The sequence below is a fragment of the Falco peregrinus genome, unplaced genomic scaffold (genome assembly GCF_023634155.1).
Source record: "Falco peregrinus isolate bFalPer1 unplaced genomic scaffold, bFalPer1.pri scaffold_58, whole genome shotgun sequence".
Classification (NCBI taxonomy): Eukaryota; Metazoa; Chordata; class Aves; order Falconiformes; family Falconidae; genus Falco; species Falco peregrinus.
In genome coordinates, this window is record NW_026599622.1 from 756514 (window position 1) to 784063 (window position 27550).

Sequence of the window (27550 nt, forward strand, 5' to 3'; positions counted from 1 at the left end):
ATGGAAGTAACTGATGGCCCTGGTTTAAGTCACTCATCTGACCCAACTTCAGAGGATGTCCGGTTAGAAGCTTCAGCCTACAAGGAGACTATGCTGCTGTTGGAAGAGCTTAGCGTGGTTCATACGGGTATGTTTTCAAGTCTCTGTCTTCAGCTGTTACAAGTTCCCCTTAAAACATGATTTCTTTGTAGGCACTCCTAAGTATTTTAATTTCATATTTTGATATAGTATCTCTGTGTGACTAGAGATCCCCCTCAAAAGCTGTGAAACTGACACCTAACCTGAGATGTTGCCTGCATTACCAGCCGATGTGCCTTACGTTATCATTGGTTCTCTGTCTAGTCAGAGCTGGAGAAGCAGTTTCTTGCAAAGTACAGTTCAGCTCCTTCTAATGCGGTCATCAAAAGTCAGCAAGAGCTTTTTCTTCTTTATATCCCCTTGATGTGGTTTAAGCCCAGCCACACCTAAACACCTAAGCACCACACAGCCACTCACTTGTTCCACCCCAGTGGGGTGGGGGAGAGCATCGGAAAGGGAAAAGTGAGAAAACTCATGGGTCGGCATGAAAACAGTTTAATAGCAAAAGCCACGCATGCACGCAAAGCAAAGCAAGGAATTCATCCAGCACGTCCCATGGGCAGGCGGGTGTTCAGCCATCTCCAGGACAGCAGGGCCCCGTCACGCATAACAAATACTTGGGAAGACAAAGTGCCGTCACTCTGGATGTCCCTCCCTTCCTTCGTCCTCCCCCAGCTTTATATGCTGAGCATGATGCCGCGTGGCATGGCACATCCCTTGGGTCAGCTGGGGTCAGCTGTCCCAGCCGTGTCCCGGCCCGGCTCCTTGCGTACCCCCAGCCTGCTCGCTGGTGGGGTGGGGTGAGGAGCAGGAAAGGCCTTGGCTCTGTGTGGGCGCTGCTGGGCCATAAGGAACACATCCCCGTGCTACCAACCCTGTTTGCGGCACAACTGTAAAACATGGCCCCGTACCAGCGACTGCGAAGAAAATTAACACTATCCCAGCCACAACCAGCACCCCCCTCAACAGCTAATGACAAAGAGTACAGCAAAATAATGGCTTTGCTTAAAAATAGTAAGTACATATATGTAACAAATTTCAACTGTCATAAGATGCTTGCGTATATGCACAAGGCATTATATAAACATAAGCATCACTTACTAGGGCTCTTAAACTATGCTAAAATTTCATTAGGCAAGTGTTAACCTTGGCCGAAGGCCAAACTCCCCCCCCAGTGCTGCCACTGCCCCTCCTTGACAAAACGGGGCGAAAAAGCTGGTGGGTCAGTGTGAAGGCAGGGCTGTCACTTCCCAGTGACTGTCACTGGCAAAACAGACTCCACCGATTAAAATACATTTGGATAGTGAGAAACAAAGACCCCAAACCTGAGAAGGACACGTCGGCACCCCCCCCTGCTCAAGCTCTGCTGCGCTCCTTCCCTGCCACCTCCCCAGGCAGCGCGGGGAGGCTGCGGTCGGCAGTCGGGACGTAGCAGTTTCTCTGCTGCTCCTTCCTCGTCCCTTTTCCCTGCTCCAGTGTGAGTCCTCCCCCAGGCTGCAGTCCTTTGGGGAAAATCTCCTCCAGCCTGGGCCCTCCATGGGTCGCAGGTCCTTCGGGAAGGATCCGCCTGCTCTGGCGCGGGGTCCTCCGCAGCACTGCGCTGTGGGTATCTGCTCCAGCATGGTTCTCTCCGGGGCTGCAGGGGAATCTCTGCTCTGGCACCTGGAGCAGCACCTCTCCCTCCTCCTTCGCTGACCTGGGTGTTCGTTTGCAGGGCTGGTTTTCACATGCTTTTCCCCTTCTCTGCCCGTGTGGTGGTTTCGCCCTTTCCTACATTTGTTTTTCCTGAGGAGCTGCCAGCACGGCTGAGAGGCTCAGCTGTGCCCTGCGGTGGGTCCATCGAAACCGTCCATGTCCAGCACGGGGCGACCCCTGGCTTCTTCTCACAGGGACCTTCCCACTAACCTGCCACCTGCACCTAATACAGCAAAGCATTGAACAGCTTATACATTGGGCAGTATTTGTGCAGCTTTGTGTCTTTTCTGTCTCAAAACAGGTTCTGCTACTTTGTTGAAAATGCAAAACATACTTCTTGAATATGAACAGAGAATAGAACGTCAGAAAAATCGGTATAAAGCGCTCTCAAGAGAAGTAAGGAAATTGGAAGATGAAAGGGAGGAGTCACAGTTCAGAGCGGAGAAGACTCAAGATTTGAAATCCGTGTCGGCTCACCAAGAAGCGGAATGGAAAAGGGGTATCCAAAGCCTTAGGTATGTAAATTGTGGTCTGATAATGTATTATCTTGTCAGTGGTTTTGTTCCGAAAGACACTGATGGTGCAGGCAACAGGATGAGAAGTTCCCAGTCTTTTGGGTTTGGGTTTTTTGAATCCCGTGGGCCAGTTATGCTATGAAGTACATAATGTGAGAGGGGAAAAACGTCCGGATACCAGCTCCATGTACAGTCTTCTGGATGTTGTTCTAACTTTGTTTTCTAGCAAGAAAAGAGCAAGAGAGTGTGTACGGGGAAATCAGATTTATAAGAGAGATTTGCGAGGTGGTTGGGTGTGGGTTTTTTTTTCATTTTGTCCTCGCAGCTTCAGTTGGCCTATAATACTAGGATTTCTGGTAACTCCACCCAGTGCAAGTCAAAGCAGAGCTTAGAGCATTTGTTTGCTTACCTGTTTGTTTGTTGGAAAGGTCAAGTTTGGGATTGCCCCTTTCCCCACGCTCCTGAGCTAGACCCGGAGGCGTGAGGTTTCTCATCGCTGTTGACATCACGTCCGACAGGGGTGGCCAGCAGGCACCGTAGGCAGTTGAGCAAGGACAACTGCAGAGCCCTGGCCTGGGAGGGGAGATCTCCTCGTGGTGATCCCCGGTGGGATGGCGTGGCTGGGGAGCTGGCCCAGCAGGGCCAGGCGGCCCAGGCAGAGAGCGAGCTCAGCAGGAGCCACTGTGAGCTGGCAGCTGGGGCGGCCCGCAGCGGCCTGGGCTGTCTGGGGGGCAGCAGTGCCAGGGCACTGGGGGCAGGGAGTGCCCACCCCTCCTCAGGGCTTGCTGAGCTGTGTCTGGAGCCCGGGGTCCGGTTTTTGGCCGCCCAGCCCAGGAGATCTTGCCCAGCCCGTGTGAGGTCGGCAGGGAGATGCCGGGCTGGCCCGGGGGCAGGAGCACCAGCCCTGTGAGGGGAGGCTGCGGGAGCTGGGCCTGGGGGAGTTGGGCCTCCCAGCGCGGGGGAGGGGAGTACGAGGAAGACGAGGCCGGTCCCAGCTTGGCCTGGGTTTGACTTCAGCAGGTGTTCAAAATCCTCAAGCATCTGTCAAGTATAAAGAAGTAGTATTTTCATTCTAAGTGAATTCTCCAAGCAGCGTTAAATTTATACTTTAAAAGTTACACTTTTTGCGAAATTACCCTAGAAATTACCTGTAAAGCTTTTTCCTTGCAATATACGCCATTCAAATACAAATGTTTCTGTCAGTCTTTCAAGTAATTTTAGTGGTGGTTGATTCTTGTTTTGCAGAATTTCTAAAGCAGGCTTTCAATTGGCAGTTCTTCCCTTACGCTGACACTTGATTTTTTTTTTTTTTTTTCTTGTTGACTGTTGCGAGTATATGGGAAAAAATAGTCAAAATAATGATCAAACACAAAGCTGCTTGCTTGTTTGGGTACCGTGGGCACACCATGGACCGTTTTTTACCATGTCAGTGCTTATTGCTGATTGTTTCAGTTGGTAAAGAAGCTGACCTTCCATAAGGCTTTCCTTGTAAGTCAGCTTCAAAATGAAATTGCTGTAGTTTCTCCCAGAGGTAGATCCGACTGGGGTTTAAAACTGTTTTTAATCGTATTCAGCTTAAACCCCATGCATTTCTGAATCTGGTTTTGAACACTGACATCCTTCTGGAGTAAACGGAAGCTGCTTGTCCTGCCTGTGGTCAGCAGTTGTTTTAGACTTACAGAAGGCTTGCTGAAAAATTGTTGGGTCTGCCATAGGTAAGTGGCGTGCTGATTCACCAGTATTGCTTCTGGTCACTGAATCCGTAATGTGTAGGCACTGCTCAGTATACTAAGAAAATGTATACTAACCATAGTAAAAGTTTACGATGCTTTGATCTGATGAGACAACAAACGCCTTTTTCAGCAAAATGGCTGTAATATGAAGATGGATTTTTTAAATTTTATTATAGAAGTGTGCACACTGGTGTGAGTTTCCCTATACAAACTTACAAATAACTGATAAATCACTCAAAGTTTTTTTTTCTGTATCTTGTACAACTGATACCATGCACAATGGCATGAAGTTAGAATTCTTTAAAAAGTTGAAAAGTACAGTAAAAATACGAACTCTGAAAACGTTTAACATTTTTTATGGTTTGAGTTGTCTCTGCAAGTTCATCATGTGGAATATCTACTTTTATATCAGTGCTTTTATTTCTCAAATACTCCGTTAAATCCCAGATCTTCTTTGAAACAAGAAGAAGAAAAGAGGCTCAGAGTAGAAGTGCTGTGTGAGAAAAGGAGAGAAGACCTCCGAAGGAAAGAAGATCAATGTTGTAAAGAGATGGAGGAGAAACAGAAACTTGAGTTACAGTCTAGGAATTTAGAAATGGAGTTAAGAACACTGAGAAAGCTCTTGAAACAGGTCTATTAAATAATGAATTAAACTCTTTGTCTTATTTTCTGCTTCTTTTCAATTGTATTCCAGTATGCCTAGAGAAGGAGGCGCTTTGTTCACGGAAGAGGCGTTGGATAACAGTTGTCAAATTTTGAGGACAGTAGAGTACAGTTGGTTCACAATTGGGCTGTTCGTTTTTTTTTTTTTTTTTTTTTGCTTTGCAGTTTATTATTCCTTTTTTCCTTTTTCAAAATTTAGGTTTCATTTGTATTTCAGGCAAAGCCTGACCTTTTTTTGAATTACTACAAAACATCCTGTATTTCGCCTTCTTAAATTTTCATAAGAAAATTTAAATTTATTTATTTATAGGTGGATTATCATAACGGTGGGGAATCAAAAATGTTTTCAAGTATGCAAGGGAGAATGGGAAGATGTATTGCTAGCTCTGTTTTTTCTTAAGATGCAAGCAGTTTTATTGTATTACTGTAGGTTGAAGAGGAACGTGATGAAACACAGAGACAGCGCTCTCAGGAAAAGAGGGCCAGAGCCCTTCAAGAAGGAATTTTGAACAACCACCTTGGGAGACAAAAGGAACTAGAAGAAGAGACAAGAAGATCTATAGGAAAAAAATCAGAGGTAAGCAGATTTTTTTTCTAATAAATTACATTTCACCATGTTTGTTTTAAAGTCATAATAAATCTTACATAACTTTTTCTGTTTCTTGATGTTTATTTACTGTTTACCAGTGTAACTTATCTGGGTAAATACCTTTCTTGTTTTCTCTTATGTCTAAAAGTTCTGGAAAGCAGCATCACTCCTGTATGTACCTGAATTACTTGTGCAAGTCGGAAGCTAATAGAAGACACTATTTACACCGTTTCTTAACCTATCTGTTATTTTCCATTTCATAGACATTTTGTCATCGCTTTTTAGGCTTTCTAGCAGTGAAACACCTAGCTACCTATGGCAAGGTTGACCAGGAAGAAAGTTGTTTGACAGTGTTTGTGTTTCCATTGCTTTTATTTTTTAATTAGTTATTCCCTTATTGAACTTACTTCAAGTATGCCTTTCTTTGCCACCTCCACATAACTAAAATTTTATGATCGACTCTCAGCAATGAATTCAACTCTCTGTAAGAGTTAGAGTAACTGGAGGAGAAAAAGCAATCATAAACACTGTATTAAAAAAGATCTTGAAAAGAGTTTACTGAATTTCCTAAAGAATGTGCAGTGCCTTGAAGCCTTTTTGTTCTTGGCTGTGCTGCCCAATAAATGTAGGGTGAATGTGTTTAAGTGGGAAAAAGTTATACATACAATAAAGAGGAAATATACAGGACTATTGCATTCCGGGGGTGATTGAGTCTTATAGCTAACTTCCAGTAATACAAAAGGATAAGTGTTCAGAAGACATTTGAGAAGGAAAATACCCTTTCTGGCCTTGTTTTTACCAGATCTGTAGCACAACTAATTCAACCTTAAAGGCAGTATTATAAAGGCATGCACATACAAGAAAGCGCTGTCATTTTAAAAGCTTTGGTTGCTGGTTTAAGGGGGGAAAAAACCGTAACTGTATATTTGGGATGTTCATTTAGGTTTTAAGGCTATGTTGCACTTCCGTTGGGTACGTACGTTGTACATGTGCATGGGTTCACAGAGTAGCTTATTGCCTGAAACTTCATCTTTGAAGTCATGCTTCGGTACTAGAAATGTTAAAATGCAGTTTATTGCTGCAGGTTTTTTGTAGATTCATTTCCCAATTGGCTCTTTATTCATTTTCCCTGTCATTCAGGAATCCCGCACTGATAGAGAACAGGATCTGTTGTACAAGAATCAGTTACTACAAGATGAGATTGCTATGCTAAGGCTAGAACTCACTCAAGTAAGACTTAGGCACCAGGAGGAACAAGGAAAATATTTAAAGGAAAATGAGACCTTGAAAGAAAAAAATGAAGCTCTCAAAAAGGAACTTAAACTGCACAAGGAAGCATTAAGACAAATGTTTTTTCAGTTCAACGCGGAGCTGGACTTAGTAAAGAGAGAATCTGCAGTGCTGACTTCCAAACTTGAGCAGACAAACAAAAGCAAAGACAGACTAGAGACAGAAATTGAGTCATTGCGTTCCTCCCTGAACGCTGCAGTTCAAGAACTTGAACTTCATTTGTCATCAGAAAGCAATGCTGAACGAAGATTTCCCAGAGAACGTGATGAATGCCTTTGCTTGCAAGTCGAGCTCCATCGTGACCTCTCTGACGTGCAAGAAACCAACAAGAGCTTGTCTCTGCAGCTGTGTAAAGCTAAAAGCAAAGCTAATAGGCTAGAAAATGAGCTTCACCAGTTGAAGCAAATGCTCGGAGAAAAAGCTTTGCTTTTAGAAATGACAAAAAAGAATTAAGTCAAGGCCAGTGTCGGGCAAAGGAATGTGATCAGGCTCGACAACTTGAGAAAGATCCAGTAAGCAAACTTGTAATAAAACAGGAGTCCCTGCAGGAGCGATTGGCCCAGCTCCAGAGTGAAAACCTTTTTACTCCATCAGCAATGGGAAGAGATGCAGAACAAGAGGATCATGAAAGAAAAAATAGCGGATTATGGGCAGGAGCGTTTTAAAGACATTTTCAACAAACTTAGAGCTGATACAGAAAAGCAAGTTTATCTAATAGAAGAGCGAAACAAGGATTTAAATGCCAAGCGTACTGATTTAAGGGAACAAGTCTTTAAATACGAGACTGACGTAGTAGAAAGACAGGTAAAGTATATGCGTAGAAAGAACAATTTAAAGTTTGTCCGTTCTTGAAATTAGTTTGTTCCTCCAATGTATCCGGTGTAAGTTACATGCATGGGACCAAAGAATACTCATTTGTTCTGGTTTGTTATGTTTCCCTCGGAATTGCGGAAAGTTTTGGCAACGGGGATATTAGTCCTCAGATCTAAGCAGAGAACAGAAAAAAGGTATCCAAGTCTAAGCTTTGATCAAGAAAGGTGATTCTTCTCTAGAACTTTTTTCCATCTATTTTCCTTAGTCCATGTTATGCCCTATAGAATAGTCTAAAGTATTTGATGGTTTTGATGTAAGTATTGCACTGATGACATGAATGAGAGTGGTATAAAAGGAGGAACCATCCAATACACGAGGGCTGAGAAATGAAGATGCAGAGAAGTGAAGTGGTTGGGGACAGATTTATATGAAGCTTCTATAGAGGGGAAAAAAGAGGTTCTCTGTAAGCTGCTGTCAAGATTGAAGAGTATTAGTAATGTCCAGCTGTTGATTTCTGTATGTGTTTTGAGGGTTCTGAGGGGCCTGCCTGTTCCTCAAAGTTCATGTCAGACGGTGACCTTAAGCTTTCTCTTCTATGATGTGTAGCCACACTCCAGCAGTACTGTCAATCATTGTAAACTGTGACTTGCTTTGTATTCTTACTACCAAAATAATGGGTTCCTTTTGAAGATCATGTGAGAGAGTGTGTGTGTGTATATGTATATAGCTATATATATATATGAGCTATCCAGATTTTTGTAAACCTAATCTATCAGTATTTCTAAAACGAGCTGAGTAAGAAGACTACAAGAGGATGTGATTCAACATACCCTTAAAGTGTATCTCAAAGGAGCTTTCAGATATTTGTATTCATTTAATTGTATTTGTATAGTGAAGAAACAGAAGAAAGAACAATCTAACACAAAGTCCTGCCTTCAGTCACCAGAGTAATATTTGCAGTCAAACTGTGGCTCTTAGATCACAACAGATTTCTTTGGGTTTTGTTAGAAAAAAATACCCGATTGCAGTGTGTTCCTGTGTATTGTTCAAGGAAGAACAATACCTGAGCCTTTTTTATGTGTTAGGAAACAGGAATCCTCATGAACAGCTGCTGATAGTCAAAGGTGCTCAGCTGAGAAAGATGACGAGAGGTCATCATCTGTGCAGATGCCTGCTGGTGGCAGGCAAAATTTCATACTTTTGGGTTCAATCTAGACAGGTCTAACCGTATAACAAAATAAGTTAAAGGCGTATTTCGTGTTCTTAGAACTTTCTTCATGCTAATTTAACTGTTTCGTTAGGGCATGTTTGGACAACTGCAGCAGGAGCTTGCTGATGCACTTAAAAAGCAATCTATGCCAGAAGCTTCACTTGAAGTTACTACGCGCTACCACAGTGACCTGGAGAGAGACAAGCTGCGCTTGCAAAAGGAGTTGGAAAAAACGGTGAAAACTAAGGTAGTTAATGTCTGTAACTATATGAATAAATCTGAGTGTAGCTGTTGAAAGCAGGAGCGAATGTTGTCCTTTTGCACCACCTTTTGCAGTGTTCTTAGGAAAACTGAAGTATAGAGGGAACCAGAGGAGCTTTGCAGGAAAGCTGTAGGGTGATTCTGTGTGTGTGTGCATGTCATCTTATCCCCCAAAGTTGTAACCTCATCCTGTCGCTTCTAGAGTATTCCTTCTTCCCACCAGCTCCAGCTGCTGTTCTTGGTTATGGTTCCTAAGGTGTGTTTTACACTCCACACCAACCTTGGCCATAGGTCTTGGATGGGTGGAGGAGAGCTTAGGCCTGTTTCTGTGTAAGTTACTGCATTCTCCTGCGCTCTTGTCTTTTCCGGCCACCTTACTTTTTCTTCTGCCACTGTTGCTTTCACAGACGCAGAAGCAGAACATGCTGGCTCTGACATCCAAGGACTTGCACAGCACGTGGGAGGAGCACTTGAAGTCAAGATCCCACCTTGAAGAGCGCGTTGCTCAGCTGGACGAGGAGAAGGCTGAACTGTTGCAACAGGTGAGCCCAGAAAATTCTCCAGGCACCGAGCCAATACCCAGGAGAACCACATGCACCTTCTGGTCAGGTTCTTACGTATCATTGTTTTCTGTTATCCCTGCCATTCAGGCTGCGAGTACCTTATCGTTTGGGGGTCATGGAGGAAGCAAATAAAAGCTAGATGGGTATCCTTGTGTAAGTTCTGGAGTGGCTCTGTTGGGAAGAGTTCCCAGTGTGGTTTGCTATCAGTTGAGCACATCGAGCAAGGCCACAGTTCCCAATTCTTCCTTGGATTTTGTGTGGTCATCTTCTGACCCCTTGGTTTCTGGGCAGGTTTAAAATGCTTGATGTTTCCAGTGCGTGTGTGGAGGAGCTGCTGTATGTTTTCAGCGTAGCGGGAGCTTAAAAGCCTTGCCGAAAAACATACTGAAGGAATGCTGGGTAAATGAACGCGTGCTTGGGAAACAAGCAGCGCCTGCCAGTTGCCAAGGGACAGCCTTCCCCTTTTCTCCTTTTCTGTAGAGGGAAAATGGAAGTACAAAGTCAAAACAGCTGCCAGCTCTCCTCTGGTGTGGCTGAGAAAACACCAAGAGGAGGAAAACCAGCATGTGGCTAAGTAAATGCCCACACAGAAGAGGTGGAGGTAATGGCCGAGGGGAATAAAATGTTGAAGAACTCCAAAAGATCAGATTCCTCCACAAGCCCCTGCCTGCTGGTTGCTGGAAGATCCCATGAAAGCTTTGGATGGATCCATGTTCTCCCATGAAGTGCATACCTACGTAATCCCTACTATGAGCAGAGGCACTGCCAAAAGTGTTCTCCAGCATCTTTTCCACCTGTTATGTCTAGAAGAGGATGGCCTTTGCTTCAGCGAGGGCATCTGTTTCTGTAGTTACGTATTGGTCTGTTTGATGTGAAACCTGAAGGGATGGAATATCCTCAGGAATTCCGTCCCGTGGCATTCTGTGGAACGTGGCTAACGGATAGAGGCGTCCGGCAGCTTCTCTGTGGAGAGCGCTAGATGCACAGACTGTACGTAGGTATTTTTCCTGTGCTCTGTGTGTGTGATAAATCTTTCTTTTCTCTTTTGAAAGTGCGAGAGTGAAAGAAAGGAAGTGAAGAAGCTGGTAGAGTTGAAACGCCCAGCTGAACTACGTCTGGCCCAAGAAATGAAAAGAAACCTCGATCTGCAGAAAGACTGTAAGAGGGACGGCTTTTTAGCGTGGTGAAGAGGTATCCCTGCGTAGAAGTCATGTTTTATTAAACTTTAGTGTAAAAATAGGTGTACCTAACTGTGAGCAGATGCCGGCCTCGTGTTAGTTCTTGCAAGGTACTTCTGTACACCAGCCCCTAGTTTTCACTAGCTGCCAAAACAACTGCAGGTGCAGGTTGCCCTGCAGTTCTCCTGGGAAAAAGGGAGTCTTTCATTCCTCTTTTCAGGTGAAATCTGGACTCTCCAAGTGTATGTGGCGCAGGAATACTGGTTTTTCCTGGTAATTCCTGGTGTGTCAAGCACGTTAAAGATGAAGCAAGCTGTGTCTGTGCTGTTTACATGAGAGTATGTGAAAAAGTCCAGTTTTGTTCCTTTGCTTCATTGTTTTCATGACTAGTTTGCTGTGCAGGTTGAAGAGGCTGCTGAGCAGAGCTACGAAGGAACTAAGGGTGTATGAGGAGAGAGGGGGACTGTCCCAGCTTAATTTGCAGGGAGAAGTGAAGAACAGGTATTCTGAAGTGGTCAATGAAATTGGCAGATTAAGAACAAAGGTGAGCTTTGCTTTGTTTGGGTTATTGTGGTGTTTTTTCTTGTGAAACCTTTGTTCTTTCTTTATACTTCTTTTCATATTGTTGACTTTTTTTCTTGGCTGTATTTCTGAAATTATTTGGCTGTTTTTTGATGTTCCTTCTATGGTCACAGTAGTAGGCGACTGTAATACTGATGTAGCTCTTAGGGGTAAAGACGGAAGTGTTACGTACACAGCAGTATCTGCGAGGGCACATCAGGGGTAGGCTGTCCTGCAGAGGAAGGGCAAAGCAAGAGCCACAGCAAGGCTGGCAGGGTCTGTGACCACACAGGCCAGGGATCAGCCCCACAGGCCCTCACCAAGAAGAGCAGAAGAGTTCTGGGGACAGTTCTGGGGACAGTAAGCAGAGTGCGCCAAGAGTGCAGATCACCAGGCCGGTCCATAGGGATGGGCAGGTCTGCAGTCCTACTGGGCCGTCACGTCCATGGGTGAGGGTCAGGGCTGAGAGCAGTGAAGGCCCAGCACAGGCCTGGCTGCAGCTTGAGGCCGTGGCAGCATCGTCGGGCTCTGACGGATGCATTCCCTCTCGGAAGAGAGGGGAGTAACGCCACCATCACTCGGAACAGCTCTGTGCGGTTGGCCTTGCCCAAGGTCACCCCCTGAAGCCTGTCTCGGGCACGAGTTGAGCAGGAGGCAGGTGGGGGTTTGCTTTTCGGAATGGTGTCTTTGCTTCCCAGGGCACAATGCAGTGTGAGGTGGTGCGGAAAAAAACCTGTAACTTGTTGCTTACTAGTAGCTGACTCAGTCCGTCTTTCCCTTGTCATGGAGGCCCAGAAGTAGAGTTCCCAGAAGTGCTTCTGAGGTTGCTCTGGGTGATAGATTCTAGTTTTTAATTTCGCATCCTTTCTGTCTAATAATAAACAAACAATTCCTGTTGTGCCCTTAACACTATATCCACAGGACCCATCAGCACTCCCTTATCTTCCAAGCCTGAAACTGAATTTCAGCCCAGGCAGCTACCGAAGTCCCTACCAACTAAAACTGGGTAATCACGGGGGGGTTTAATACCATTCTGAAACATTTGACATTGCACAGGAACTGTAGGGTCTCCTGGTCTTGGCTGGGGAATGACCTGTAAAAAACCCAAGTTTTTGTGGCTGAGCATGCGTGCACTTGAAAAAGGACTAGAGAAGAAATACTTCCTCCTGGAAAGAGCACAGAGATGGATTGTGTTTACTCTGTATTGCCACCTTGTAAATAAATTCCTGCCTTTCTTCTAATGTTTGGAAGAAAACAAATACACCCAATTAAAAAATGCATTTTGCTCTCCATTCCCCCATTAAATGGTCAGACTGATTACAGAGGTGCTCTTGAAATGGCTGCTGCTCATAGCCATTTCCCAAAACTCATAGAATTCGGGTTTTGCAACCTGAATTTACTTGGCTGTGTTTTCAACAAAAGTCTTTTTTCTGTCTTTTTAAAATTATTATTTATTATAGCTTTTCCTTCTAGGGATCACGTCTACAATAATAGAACGCTGCTAATACACTGAGGATCAGCTAAGGAAAGTGACTGTACATCAGTCCGTCTTTCCTGGTCTTAGAGACCCACAAATGGTTTTGAGGTTGCTCTGCGGCGAATGAAGAGACGGGACGCAGCTTGATGCAAGCAAATGTCAATTTATTGTACAGAAGCACACGTTTTTATACACTTTCAGAAGCTGCGCGTTTCAAACTAATTGGTTCTTGAAGCTAAGCCTTGCATACTAGGCAATCACTGATTGGTGGTTAACTGCCATCAATTAACAGCAAGCTGTTACCTTTCCTTGGCGCCATCCGTCTCCCACTCCCCTGTGCTCTGCAAACATGCCTCATCATGTTAATTGTTGTCTAGACAAGCTCGAGCACATTCCCCTCAGCTAACCGATTGCCACGCGTGGTCCTAGTTTCCAGCCCGCTCCTGCATTGCTCTGGCCGTTCGGTAGCATGTGACCTTTAGCTGCTTCTCCGCTCATTACTGAGATAGCTGTGTTTCAAAGTTATGCTCCTTTTTAGAAGATATTATTGTAGAACGAGTCAACTGCCTTGACAGTGGCTCATTTTTAGTTCACAGGTTAGCAGCATATTTGTGTTCCTGTTGGAAGAGTTATTTTGAATGACAGGGAATGGAATTACGTTTGGGCAATTTTAAATAAGTGTAAAGTTTCTACGTATTTTAGAGACTTTCAAGTGTTGACTCTGCTGGTTTCCCCCACTTTTTTAAAAATAAAAGATGATGGGATATCATGTTTTATGGTTAATAGGTATAGACGATGGATGTTTCTGGAGGGGGAAAGAAGGGGATAGAGCTGTAGTTGACCATTGGGACCTATGGGAAGTCTGATATTTCCTGGAAATCTTTTGAAAACAAACTGCAGCTTTGACCTAAAGAGACTGTCTTCTGCCACCACTGCTGCAAAAGCGGTGTTCTGAACCGCTACTTCCAGATCGTTTAGCGGAATGGAAGAGAAGGGTACCCGTTTCTTGCCTTGTCAGTTCTGTGACAAAGCTTTGACCGTGTGACAGCATGTGACAGTTCCTCTGAAGCGTGACACATGGTTCTTTTTCTGATGAAACCAGAATGTGGCTGTGATGTAACTGGGTATGGGTGTGTTTGATTTCCTATGATCGTATGAACACCTCGCAGAAGAATAGCCCTGGTGCTTTTCAGCATAGCCCTGCGGGTGTCATGCCGCTGGTTTGGTACCTCTCGGTCCGTGACCCACTGCAGAACTGAGGAAGGATGGGAACCTGAGGAATGCTGTCAGAAATTATGTGAAAGCTGTTCTTGTTTTAAAAGAAGAGCCTGGTTTCACTTTTGTGATAAATAGTCTTGATGGCCAACTCCTTTACCAATTTTCACAGATTTGACTAATTTTAGATCCCTCTGAGTTCCCTGGTTTTTTCCCCTTTCCTGTCTACAGGTTGATGAACTTTCCCAGCAGCTGGAGATAGAGCCTAAAAAAGGCATGCAGCTAGAAGCACAAAATCATGATTTGCGAGAGGAGTTGTCCACCATGCGTGGGAACCATGAAAAACTGGAGAAGAGCAAAAGCCAGCTGAAAGAAGAGGTGGCTAATCTCAAACACCCATATGGAGACTAACATGGTGGATCGCAGCCAAATAGAACAATCCAAAAGAGAGGTGGAAGAGTGAGCTGAACAAGAAATAAGACAAAAACGGCAAGAAGTCAATCTGATTTTGCAGGTAAGTTCATTTCTTATGTGTGTCTGTTATAGACTTCTGTTTTGGTTGTCATTTTTAGGGGCGGGGGGTGGTGCCTGATTCCATGTATTACGCTGTACTTCTGTTTTTCCTGAAGGGCAGTGGGAGAAGGGAATATGGTTGGGCAAGATGCTTTCATGTGCGTGCAGTGTGCCTGCAGGCCCTGAATCAAAAACTTGCCAAGGTAGAATTTCATTTTGCAGTTCTTGGAGGGGTATCACTGTCCACTGGTCTTGTTCTCATTGTTTATCCTTGAATGGGTATTGCAACTTAGAGTTGTCACAGCCAGGCATACACATCTTCCTTAGTCATTGCACAAGGGGCAGCGCTCAGAAAAGAAGTCACCAAAGCTGCAGGGTGGGGGCTGGGGGTGCGGCATCTCCATAATTTCTTTGAGGAATGCTATGCCCTGTCCTACAGAGATTGTGTTCTTCCATCAGTAGCTTTGATGAAGAATAGTGCTAAGATGGGGGTTCTTTCTGAATGAAAAGAATCATTTAGTGTGGTAGTTCCAGGGTTCTGCCCTGGTCGCTGATGGCAGTGAGGAGGCACAGTTGCCTCGCTGAATAGAGCTGGGCCCTTGAAACTGGGTACGTGCAATTGACTGGCGAGGGGAGTTCTCTTTTTCTTTGCGGTGGTTGAAAGTGTGTATCTACTTCAGATGCAGGCAGCCTCCCAGGACAGATTAGAACAAATCAGAGCCAGTCGTCATGCTTTGCTGACAAGCCAGCTAGAACACAGAATTGGAGACCTCGAACGTGAATTGGACAGGATAAAAAATACCCAACGAGACAGTATTTTTCAAAAAGAATCTGTACAGGCAGAAGCGGAAAAGTACAAAGACCTGTATCTGGAGGAAGTTAAAAATGGAAGGTGCCTAGGAAATAAACTGGAAGGGTAAGTCCATGCATTTTTGGCGTGATAATAAGATACTACTTTTTCCTCAAGCAGTTTTCTTCGTTAAATACCTTTTCTACATCTGGTCAGCATTATGCATAAGAGAGCATATTTGTGGTGAAAGTACCTTAAGGCTCCCCCCTGTTCATTGGAACTATCTTCGTTTCTCTTCAGTGTTCCAGCAGTAACACCACCGATCATGGGCATTAATAGGATATTTTTGAAGTTGAGTTTGTTTTAACAGGCAGCCTTTTTGCCAGTCTCTAATCTCCGCTTCTTATTCTAAGTACGGCAGAAAAGAGAATGTCATGTCCTTTACTGCTTGAATAAGGATAGGCCCTTCAGAGAACGGCATTTGGTGCTATGAAGAAGAACAACAAAAATCTTTTGGCTTCCATTTTAGCCGCATGTCATAGGTTTCAGCTTGCTTTGGGAAAGGAAGGGAAGCCCAGAGTTCTTACGCCGGTGATGTACCTTTCAGGAAGAGCTATGTAAACACACGGTGTGCACAGACTGCTTTGAGGCCTTAATGCTGAGAAGTCCAAAGAATTGGTTAACTCTTGCTGCTTCCTGCAGGTAGTGTGGCTACCTAGAAATAGGCTCTTCAAAAAACCTCAGATCAAATTATGGACATTTTTTTTGAACTCTCTTAATCCCTTCCACTTTCAGAAGTCAGATAATAGTCAAAGACCTGGAGGGTAACTTTGCGGAAGTGTTATTACCAAAGATAATTCTTTGTATGCTTCTGAATGTTTCAGAGCTAATGAGAGATGAGCAGAAGCCAACGCTAAGCTCCTTCAGGAGTGCCATGGAAGCAAACCTTTAATTGCAAGCAGCGCTGTCAGTGCTCCAGTTCTGTATTCAACTGAACTGGGACATATTAGCAACAATCCGGCACTGAATAGAAGTCTAAATCTAGGAGGAAGCTTCCTAACCCCGACCGTGAATACGTTACCATCAAGAAACAGAGTTGAAGCCTATGTGGCTAAGGTAAGCGTTTTTAAATACTGTTCTCAACTAGTGTTGAAGAGTATCTGTAAGCAAGGTTGTGCTTTTCAGTCTAAAGTTAGAATCCATTTCTAGTTCCAAACCATATGCTCTAATATGCTAAACCAAATTGCTCATCAAACCAGTATACAACTAGGTGGTAGAAATGAAGACTTCTGGTCATTAGGGTTATAAAATTTCCAGAAGCGCTCAAAGACCAAAAAATACTGAGTTCTAAATGATGAACTGCGTAACAGGTTTTTTTTGCAAGTTCTCTTTTGCAAGAGAAACTGTGGTGAAGAATACTGTGGCATAGGAAGCTCCCAAATAAGCTCTTCAGTAAAATTTAATGCGGATGCCCCATCCCTGGCAGTGCTCAAGGCCAGGCTGGGTGGGGCTTGGAGCAACCCGGTCTAGCGGAAGGTGTCCCTGCCCATGGCAGGGGGGCTGGAACTGGATGATCTTTAAGGTCCCTTCCAACCCAAGCCATTCTGTGGATGACCTTTTTTAAAACAGCTATCTTTATGATGAGTGCAAAATCCCATCAGACTTCTTTGTTTGAGACACCTTTTCCCCCTTCACTGATGTTCATGCTAGCAGTTTCTTCACCGGAACTGGTTTTAGTACAATACCAACAAAGGGATGCTTCAAAACTAGGATGGTATGAACAGGGCACGTTACTTCTCACTTGAGTGCGGGACGAATGCTGTGCCTCGGAGGCATTTGATTTTGTGGGTCCTGCTATGTGGTGTTATATGTAACTGCTCCTCAGGAAGTCTACAGAGCTTTCTAATTTGGTAAAAAGCTGCAACCTCTGCAATACCTCTGGTCAAAATATGCCCTGTAATTAGCAGTCAGCATGATAGCACATCCCTCACAGAATGGTAAACGTGATATCATGAGACTTGGAAACAGATGTCAGTAGTTGTAATCGGTTTCCCACCTAGCATAGGACTGAGGCATGGGCAAGCTTGCCTGTTCAGTCAGTGTCTGTCCCTCGCACATTCTGTTGTTGAATGGATGTGAGAAGCGTTTGGTCACCTTTAAGCCTTACCCTGGTTCAGTGGTCCCACCTACATTGGAAAGAATCCATTTAAAATAACGTGTCTACATACTGCACCTGGTTTAAGAAAAAGAAAAAAACCAAACCAAACAACAAAACAAAAATAGACAAAGCAGTGTGTAGGTAGTGCGTAGCAGCAGCAGTTAAGAGATGAACTTTTCTGTATCGTTGTGAATGTGGTTTTTGTGTCAGAGGGGTGGACATAACACTACCTAAAGAACGTGGGAGGCAATTAGTACTGTACCACCTGCAGGGATTATTCTGCACGCAAGCAGCAGAAAGGAGGCGAAATTCAGGGATCCACTGCAAAACTGAAGTAAGAAGAAAGCCAGGACAAGGGAACAAGAGGGACAGGGAGCAAGTGAGGGCAGGGAAAAAAGAGAGAGAGACGGGAGCGAGATGTTACAAGAAGAAAAAGGCAAAGGAGGAAACCATCCCACTTCTAGGAAAAAAGCTGTCCTAGTTTAAAAGAAAAGGGTTTAACAGTTGTGGTTTCTTTTTTTGAAGAAGAAACAGGAAAAAAAAATAACCTCCCTGTTACTAAATCCAGCTGCACATCTTTTTATGGTATTTCTTCCTGTAATCAACAGTTAGGGAACGACTGAGACTAATTGTAGTGTCACTGCTTGTAGCCTCGAGTCACCTGACGTTCAGTGTATTCAGGGAAGTCTTAAAACCTGATCTTCTCTGGAGTCCTTCAGAAGAAAGGAACTGAGTTCTCAGAGGTGCAGTAGTTGCTAGAGGACTAGGTGAGTATTTCGCTTAGAACTGCGGGCTTAATTGTTCTCAGTCGGGTGCAGTATGTCATGTGCATAACATGCATCTGAGAAAAGAGGATTGAATTGCAACATAAGACTTTGAAGTCAGGAAGTAACAAAAGGGAAAAACTGCATGTATCCCTCTGCATACAATAATGGGTGGCAAATCTCAATCAGTTTCCAAATGCAAAATCACCAGATGCACAGTCTGTGCTGTCATTTCCACAGGGGTCCCGTGCCATTCAGGAGGCAAGTTGGAGCATGAGGGAAGAAATCAGAGATTATAGTGTTAGTCTATTTTGAAATGCTTTGCTGGTTGTGCTGCCTGGTATTCTGTCTGTTCACCAGACTCTTTCAAAGCAGAAGAATTTCTCTGACTCTAAGCCTTTTCTTCACTTCACTGTTTACTTCAGTTATGCCTCAGCTTTGTTTTGCCACTAACCTGGTTCCCTTCTACAGAATTTGCCTTGCCTTTAAATTCAGGATGCGCAGTGCTGCCTTGGCTGGAGATGGCAAATGCTTCTGCCACTGAAGCTCTAAATGACAGGGAGTTAAGAAGCTGAAATTGCAGTGTGCCTCAGGCAGTCCTTTTGCACTACTTTTTTTAGTCAAAGCTCTCTGCAGATTTGGTGTTCCTTGTAGTAGCTTCCTCAAGGTGAGAAAGGCTATTGGAAGTAGGGAACATGCCAGCCATTCTGAAGAGGAAGATGTTTGTGTAAATTTCGTTTGTGCACAAGCTTTGAAATAGCTTCAGGGGCAAAGAGGTGAAAATAGTTCACACTGCTCTTATTCAAAATGATGGTAATCATTGGTCCTGCAGCTGTTGGAAAAAACTGGTAAATGATGCTGACAAGAGGAAGGAGTGCTCCACTAGCAAGTGGACACAGTTTCTTCTTTAGACTTAACTAAGGAATTTGGTGTTTAAAGGCTTGAAAGATTGCACCGCTTTCCTAAACATGAGGCATGACTATCAGTGATTACACTTAGAGCCGTACATGTTGAAGATGGTAGTATCACATGTTCAGTAAAAAATGAGCGTGTTATTCTTAAAAGAGCATAAAGAAATGTGTTCCATTCCAGTATAGCCCCTTCCCCTTTATCAAATATATACGCTACAGAAATGAATAACCTTGAAGTGCAAAAGGATCTTTAAAAATAGAAAAAAGTTCATATTGGCACAAGCTTATTAACCAGTAGAATCCCAATCCCATGCAAATGTCTTTGGGGGTTTTTGGTGGTTTTTATTTGTATTAGAGCTTCAGTAATGTGGAATAAATTACAAGTACTTGACAAATTCTGTGCATGTCATTAGACAGTGACTGTAGCAACTAGCAATTCAGCATTTCAGACCTGCTCCCTTAGTCCGTAGACTAAGGCAAGGAATGTCTCCTGCAAGTGCTGCAAGGAGGTTTTGGGACTGGAGTCCTGCTGTTAGGTTTAACAAATGTCAAGCTTAAATCCTAACAGCTGTGCCAAAGGCTGGTGAAAATGAACGTGCGTGTCTTGACAGACAAGAACAGTGAACTCTGCAACCAGGGTGAATCAGTGGGTAAATGAAACCAGTTTAATGTGGGAAGGGAAATGTCTGCTTCCTCTTCATCTTTCAATTTCTGTTCCATTTCTGATTTGGCTTTCTGCACTCTTGTAGCAGTCTTTGTTGTTAGCTTTTTTACTTGCTTCATTTACATGTAGGCCACGTTCTTGTTTCTCACTGAAGACCTGTGAACATAAGGCCATTTTTCTTCCTTCTTCAGCTCCTTCATCAAAAATCTGTCCCTCTCTCTTCTCTGCAGCCAGATACATGGCAAGGTTTGCAGCCAGCATTGTTTAATGTTGGGATGGTATTTTATACTGGAAGTGTTGTCTGTTTATGCTGTTAGGTTTTGATTTAAAACTTACTGATGTATTCACATTTTCCTAACACTGCGCATATTTTGAACTTTAGTTTGTCCAAGTGAAAGAATGACTGCTGCAGGGGACTTCTCTGCTTTATGTATTTGTAGTGCAAGGGCTTCGGTGGTAGTTAACCGTCTGTGAGGTGTAGTGCAAGGGCTTCGGTGGTAGTTAACCGTCTGTGAGGTGTAGTGCAAGGGCTTCGGTGGTAGTTAACCGTCTGTGAGGTGTAGTGCAAGGGCTTCGGTGGTAGTTAACCGTCTGTGAGATGATAGTCTATGGATTTAATCTGTTATAATGGAACTTTGAGCTCTAGGAGTAGGCTGGTTTACCCTCCTTGCCACTTCTGATATACAAAAAGTTCTTGGTGGTCGCAGCAGTTGTGTCTAGGAACTCAACTTCAGAACAGTACTGGTACTCCAGACTCGGAGCATCATTTCACGGAGTCTTACAGGATCCAGCTTACTCTGTGCTAAAGCAGCCTGTGTGGATAAGTAGTAAGTCAACACCACTTTCTGAAAAAGAACTGTTGAGAAGGTGCCTGCTGCAAATGAACACCTGGTGTGTTACCGCCTGAAGAGGTGTGCAGTGAGGTGAGAAGTACCTGCTCAGGAGGTTTGGGACACTCAGCTGTGATGCCTTTCCCAGGGGTTTGGGGGGAAGGAGAAAAGTGGAGGCAAGTTAAGGTCCTCGGAGGTGTATTTTGCCTGGCTCTTCATTCATTCCCTTTTCAGAAATCAGTGTGTTGGCTTTATTTCCACCTATTTCTCTTCCCTCAGACATGGATGAGAATCACAAAGACGTTGATGGAATGAATAAGAGGAAAACAAGACCTTTTTCTTCTCTTGATTGATTTGTACATGTTGCGGAGGGTCCTGTGGACCTTCTAGTCATTGTGAAGACTCAGGAAACCAGGGAAAGTGGTTTCTTCTAACACCACTAAGTACTACGACTTTGCTTGGGCTTGGTCCTGGGTTTGGGCCGTATTTTGGTCTAGGCATTAGTTTTCCGGCTTTTCTCTGTTACCTGTGTCTCGTCTCAGGAGTTAGGGGGTCCTTTCTCCCCGGAATTTTGCTTCTGCTTGTACCTGCTTGAAAACAATTAGAGATTTGGGGGGTCCTTTTCCATTGTTCATGCAGCTCTGTTGGCACAGAGTATTTCAATGAAGTATCACGGAGGGGTGCTTCTCCTGCAGGATCCGGTGAATTTGGTCCCAGCTTTCCCTGTGTTCCTGGAGAGAGAGCCCTTCCCTCCGCTTCGCTGGTTTACAGCCCCGCTCCTCTGACCCTTGCAGTTACTGCCTGTTACTGCTGCTCTTGTGAGGGTAAGCAGAGTGGTTTCCTTCCTGAGGCTCTTGCTCTCTCTGTCCTGTCGAGTACCCTGTGCAGTGTTTCCGTTCTTGTTGTTGTTGTTATGCTGCTAGGTGGGTCTGCTCATTTCATGAAATAAATGCTCCTTCCCCCAGGAATTCAGTACTAAAATCAAGAGAGTCACAGAAGGAGTGAGGGTGGAAAGGGGCCTCTAGAGATGATCTAGTCCGACCTCACCCCTGCTCAAAGCAGGGTCAGCCGTAGCAGGTTTCTCACTGTTCTGTCCAGCCAGGTGTTGTACATCTCCAAGGATGGACCCTCCACAACCTTTTCTGAGCAACTTGTTCCAGTGGCTGTCCATGCTTACAATTTTTTAAAAAATAATAATTATAAAAATCCTTGTGTTAAAATTTCCTCTATCTGGATTTGTGCCTATTCCTCTTGTTCTTTTGCTTGGCACCGCTGAGAAGAGTCTGGCTCCATCTTCTGTACTCCCCCCACCAGGTACTTAGACGCATAGATAAGGTCCCCCTGAGCTTTCCTGTTCTCCAGCAAAGAAACAGTTGCAGCTCTCAGCCTCTGCATATAGCTCACAAGGTCCAAGCCCTGCAGCATCTTCATGGCCGTCGTAGCCCTGGAAGCTGTATGATACGTGTTTGGAAATTCACTTCTGTGTGTCACAAATTTGATGGGAAAAATGTAGGAGTAGCAAGTACCATCAAACGTAAACAACAGCATATAGCGCTTGGACTGTGACTCTTAAATTAGGAGATGTGATTCCTTCTTGTGAAGGCTTCTGAAGGCAGAATCATAAGTGAGAATAACTTAATTGGTAACAATACCCACTTTCTAGGGGAGAAGAGGCGTAAGTGCTCCTTTGCAGTGATCCAGGCTGATTCCAGCTACATAATAAACCCCACAGCACTCGCTGCGTAGAAGCTGTAGCTGCGGTTGTTTTTCTTAGTACACAGTTTGCAAGAAAAAATTGTGTGTGCTTTTATATTTTTATAAATGTGTGTCGTGGTATTTGCAATAACAATAAAGAAGTTTTGGCGTCATCTGTAGGAGCTCTTTCAATTTCCCATCTTAAGGTGGAGAAAAGAAGAATATTGGCACACGCTTTTTTCTATACAAATGGTGTATGTCAATCCTGCAGCAGCTGCTGGTGCAGCTCTTCTCTCTGTGAAGTTGCAGAAGCCAGCCTCAACTGGCTGATTTGTCCCTGTGGGTGGCATTTGTACATATCTCGGCGTGTAGCTGGCATCCTGTTTGTGTGTTTGATGATAAACTTCAGCCGTACCTTCACTGCTATAACTGCGCTAGGCTTTCTTGCTTTCTTCCTGTGTATTTTGTTAAATGCCCAGTAATAATCCAGCTGGCGAGTTACAAATTGTTTTGTTAACGTTGCTGAGCAATGAGGCAGCTGCAGCCCGACTGACCAAAAGTTTCTCTTCAAGAAAAATCAAACCCCAAACCAAGGTGTGTCTACTTGGAATTATATTTTTAGGTTTTCTCTCATTATGTGTGGATTTTAAGAATGTTTTAGAAGTTTAATATTAGAAAAATGTGACTGTTAAAGTATTAACTATATTTTCTGTATAATTCTAGGTACGGCAGGAACTAGATGAAAGAATCGCTAAAGAACTTAAACAAGGTAATGTGTCACTGTTAGGGGCATTTTTAAGGAAAAAGAGGAGTGTTCCTAACTCCTGAATGTAATGGCTTGAAAGCTGTCAAGTTCCTGTGCTAAGCACAGGGAGGTTTTTCTGCTAGCTTTCCAGTTTAGACTTGAATGTGAAAATTTCCTGCTTACCAAAAGATTGTGTAGAATGTTATGCAGTTGCCTGAAAAAGACAAGTGCAGAGAAAACTAACCCGCTTCCTCTACACGGGTGCACTTGGCTTAAGCTGAAGTCACGTTTTTCTAGAGTGAATCCTTGAGCACAAACATCAAACGTAAAAGAAGCCCTGAGAGAAGACGTTTATAGACTTCAGCCATCACTGCTTCTTCCATGTGCGTCGGTTGCATTCCGCACTACATCATACCGCGCCCATTCTCTGCTGTTGGGTCTGGATTTTTGCTGTTTCTTGTCCATTGCTTGTATTTGTAGCTTATATGTTGCAGTCTTTTTTGAATAAGCAAGAAAAATATAATCAGTGATGAAAGATACCCTTTCTTTGGGAAAAGATCATTTAGTAGCACTTAGGCAAACATCAGATGAGTTGAATGCTTTTAACACATAGCATGAAACATGCTCTATAATATGAGGCCAGGTGTCGAAAGAGGAATTCCACCTGTTTCAGGGTAGTCGTTCCTCCAGAGTCACTGCTTTGCTTTGCAGTGACTGGTGCTATTTCAAAGCAGGAAGCCCCTGCGAGAATTTCCTTCTGTTCCTGCATGCTTTTGGTAATACAGAGAGTGTTCAGCTGTAGCTTCACAGCTCGTTCCATGTGTCCGAATGGACACAAAGCCGTTGCATTTCATCCGTGTGCATTTTGAACCTGACTGTGCATCTGCTAGGTGTCATAGAGTGCGTTTGGTTTCAGGACCTTGTCTGAAAAATGTGGCTGGAGAAGAGCAGGAAAGGTGGGCTTGCTTTCCTTGAGTATGTGTTTTTGTGGAGGAAAGAGGGTTTTGCCAGGGTGAGTTACAAAGACGCCCCTCAAAGAAAGTGCCAGGCTAGGAGACTTGTCCTGGCCTGACTGCATTGCAAAGGTGTTTGCGTTTTCACCGGCGGATTCTTTTTAAGTTTGTCACAGAGAAGGCAGAAGCTGGTTTTTAGGAGCAGAGTTCCAATAAATCACTGCTTTGAACATTCAAGGAAAACAGATACTGGAGGTTCGTGAGGTCTGCAGGGGGGCTCAGTTTAGCACTGGTGCAAGCAGGAGTCATTTGTGGGTTCCCTGAAGATGTTCAGTGTGTAGCCTATAGAATTTCTGTCACTGGCTTTAGAAATACTGTTGGCTGGTAGGCAAATGTGGAAAAAGATTGTTTCTTCCTTTGTGCCTAGCCCTTTGATTGTTATGTCCCCTTGGAAGTTTTTAAATCTCTTTCTGGACTGTAGTCTCTCCAGTTATCCATGATGTTTTCATAGTGACTGATTTGGCCCTGTCTAGGGTAAAAGCAACACCGGAATGTTGTTTCTCTTCTCCCTAGCCACTGCTGAACTTGAAGCTGGATCTGCTGGAGCTTCTCCCATGGTATCTTCTGACGGATCTTCAGAAAGTATCCACGTTGACAGGATCCCCTTTGCAGGGCAGTACAGGAGCACCGCGATGTTTTAACCAAAAATTACCTGATTTGAACAAAATGCTGGGAAAAAAGCTCTGGAAATCATTTTGTTTACATAGTGCGTCTATAGTTTCTCATCCCACAGTTCAGATGGGGAAAATGTGTTTATTGCAGTCCGAATGTGAATTCTAGGTCTATTAAATGGATGTCAAGCACATTGCACTTGCCTGTTGGTTTATTGATGCATAGGTGTTTTATTTTGCACTCGCCACGAGAAGCACACCTATTTTTGTCGGACTAGCAGAATGACTCACCTTGATTCTTGAGCGTGACAGAATTGTCAAAATGTTTCTTGTTAACGTAGAAGCATTATTTTTTCTCCACTGATGTTCTGTGTTTTAACAAAAGCATTCCCTTTGTTCTGCTTAATCCTTTCACCCTATGTGTTTTTAATGTTTCCAGTGTTACTTTAATGCTTAGGACATCATTTGATGTGATTTGAGCCTGCTGCTTCAGTCCAGATGCCGTGACTGCTTCTGCCGATAAAGTGAAATCTTTACCAGTGGTCATGCTGGAGGACGGGGCACTTCACGTTGCTGTCACCTTATGCGCCTTAGGTTTAACATTACTGTGAGTGTGTAGCAGTGCAGAGAGAGCTATGTGGTGGGTTTGGTATGTTTGTTTTGGATCACAGGACCACGGAACGGGTGAGGTTGGAAGGGACCTCTGGAGGTCATCCGTTCTAGCTCCCCTGCTCAGGGAAGGCCGCCCAGAGCTGGTTGCCCAGGACCATGCTGGCTTTTGAGTATCTCCCAGGATGGAGCCTCCATGGGCAGCCTGTGCCAGTGCCCAGTCACCCTGATCGGAAAGAGGCATTTCCTGACGTTCAGCCCCAGCCCTCTGTGTTTCCGTTTGTGCCCGTGGCCCCTCACGGTATTCATCTTGGGGTTTGTGTTAAAGGCCGCTGCAGCTGTAGACGTTCCCAGTTACTACATCGGCAGCTGCGCTGTACCTGAAACACTTCATGTGCGGGAAAAATGAATGTTAAAGTATTAACTTCCAGTCTCCTCAGTACTTTCCAAACCTTGTATGATAGGGCAGCCAATCTTTTTGTTGCTGCTAGCAGCTGACGATACGGTGGCGGTAGCCCAGATGGTAGCCAGTGTTCTGGGACATTTGTGTCAATAAAAGAAGCAGGTTTACTTATTTCAGGGAGTTACCTGTTACTGAAGATCTGTGTTGTCATTTCCTGTGCACAGAAGTCAGTAGTGATCAGAAGATGACAGAACAAAGTCCCAGTTCTGGGAAAGGAAGAATGGTTGTCCCGAGATCAATTAAGACTGGAAAAATCTGGGGGTTTTACCCACTAATTCAAGGACCTGAGTTAACAGGCAGTGAGGAAAGCAATGAATGTTGCTGTGACGCTGTTCCTCTTTATATGAATACATATTTGTGAAGTTAATATACTGTATTTAATTCCAGGTATTCTGTTTCAGCTTGAAATTTAATAAACTTTGTCATCTAATATATGTCTTTGTTTTATCGTTCCCCTTCTTGACATCGCTTTCTACCCCTTTCCCTAACCGTACAGCTCTCCAGAGCGCTCTGCTCCTTTCAGCTCTGTTCGCCGCTGCACCTTCAGCCTGTCCTGGAGGCCAGGCAAAAGGCCAGCATGTGTGTATGTCCTTTTCCACAACTGTGTTAAGGCCACAGGCTGGTGTTGGGGTACTCGTGATCAGTTCCCAGACTTTCCCTGTATTTTAGAGCAGTCCTCCTTGTGGTTTGGGCAGAAGGTAGCAGGTGAGCTTCTGGTGGCCGTGGAACGCTGGGAAATCGCACAGGTTTTGATCCCCTGCAAAGGAAAAAGGTGTAAAGAAACTTCTCCAGCCTGCACCAGAGTGGTCAAAGAGAAGTTCAGCTTTTGCTGCTTTCTAGTGTCTCTCCACAGAGGAAGCAGGGACAGAACATCTTGACATTCACGTTGTGTTGTCAGTCACTGTGATAAACTCAGACGTGGCCTGTGCTCAAGTTTCTTCACCGCTCTCTGCTGCCAGCTCTTAGTGAGAGGGGAGAGCTCTTGGCTGGTGGAGCAGCAGAACAGAAATTCGGTGTTGGCATCTGCCATAACCGGCATTGATGGCAGTTATGGTGAGGCGTGAGGGCGGTACAGAGAAGGCCAGGCAATTCCTGCGCTCGAAAGTCCATCCCCAGTGTCACTGTGGGGACACTCCTGATGAAGCAGGAGAGGGCATGGCACTTAGGGGAGGCTCTGAGGCCTGGAAGACAGGGAATGTCTGTCCCATCTTCAAGAAGGGCAAGCCCGAGGAGCTGGGAACTGCAGCCTCACCGTGCTGCCTGGGAAGGTGGCGGAGCACGTACTCTGGAAGCCGTTTCCAAAGATTGGGGACAAGAAGTTGGTAGGGAGGAGTCAGCATGGGTTTGCACAGGGTGAAATCATGCCGCACTAACCTGGTACCTTTCTAGCGATGTGTGAGTAACTGAGTGGACAGAGGAAGAGCAGCGCGTGCTGCTTACCTTGGCTTTAGCAAGGCTTTCTCTGGCTTGTGCCCCAACAGTCAAGTTCAGGTTCAGGAACTTCCTGATCTCTTTCCGAAGAAGAAAGCAAGCGTGTTTCTTGATTTCTTTGCTCAGGTACATTAGAAACCCTTTGGGGTCAGTAGCTCCAAGCAGGTTGCAGATCTTTGCAGTCAGTTGTATGGAATAAACAACTCTGTTTCAGAAAACCTTATTATGCCAGTTGCTTTTTCCTCATGAGCAAATGTGTCAGGAGTTTCCCAGGTTTTGCTGTCTTCAAAATACCACGTTGAATTGTGGCTACAAAACATGAGTTTTTCAGTTTCTCATTGGCAGAGCAGTGGTTGAGTAGTGCTGCTGCAGCACTAGTATGTCTACCCAGCAAGGCCTGACTCCTGAAACATCCAGGCGTTTGCTTATGATTCATTGCTGATCGCTGCCACTCCGTTCCACTGATGCTCTGCAGAGGGAACAGTTTAGAAAAGCCTTGAAAACAATTCATT

General features: G+C 44.5%; 1 protein-coding gene across 1 annotated transcript; it reads left to right on the plus strand.

The window, feature by feature from the left end:
* Window positions 1-26057, plus strand: LOC129783606 (ankyrin repeat domain-containing protein 26-like). Its single transcript, XM_055793540.1, is given in 18 exon segments — window positions 1-127; window positions 2075-2288; window positions 4469-4652; window positions 5115-5261; window positions 6414-7002; window positions 7005-7144; window positions 7146-7367; window positions 8678-8833; window positions 9255-9389; window positions 10463-10573; window positions 10989-11132; window positions 14073-14237; window positions 14239-14355; window positions 15035-15270; window positions 16029-16260; window positions 22890-22935; window positions 24438-24518; window positions 24521-26057. Coding segments are annotated over 18 exon segments (3111 nt in total). The 3' UTR covers window positions 24586-26057.
* Window positions 26058-27550: the final 1493 nt, after the last annotated feature.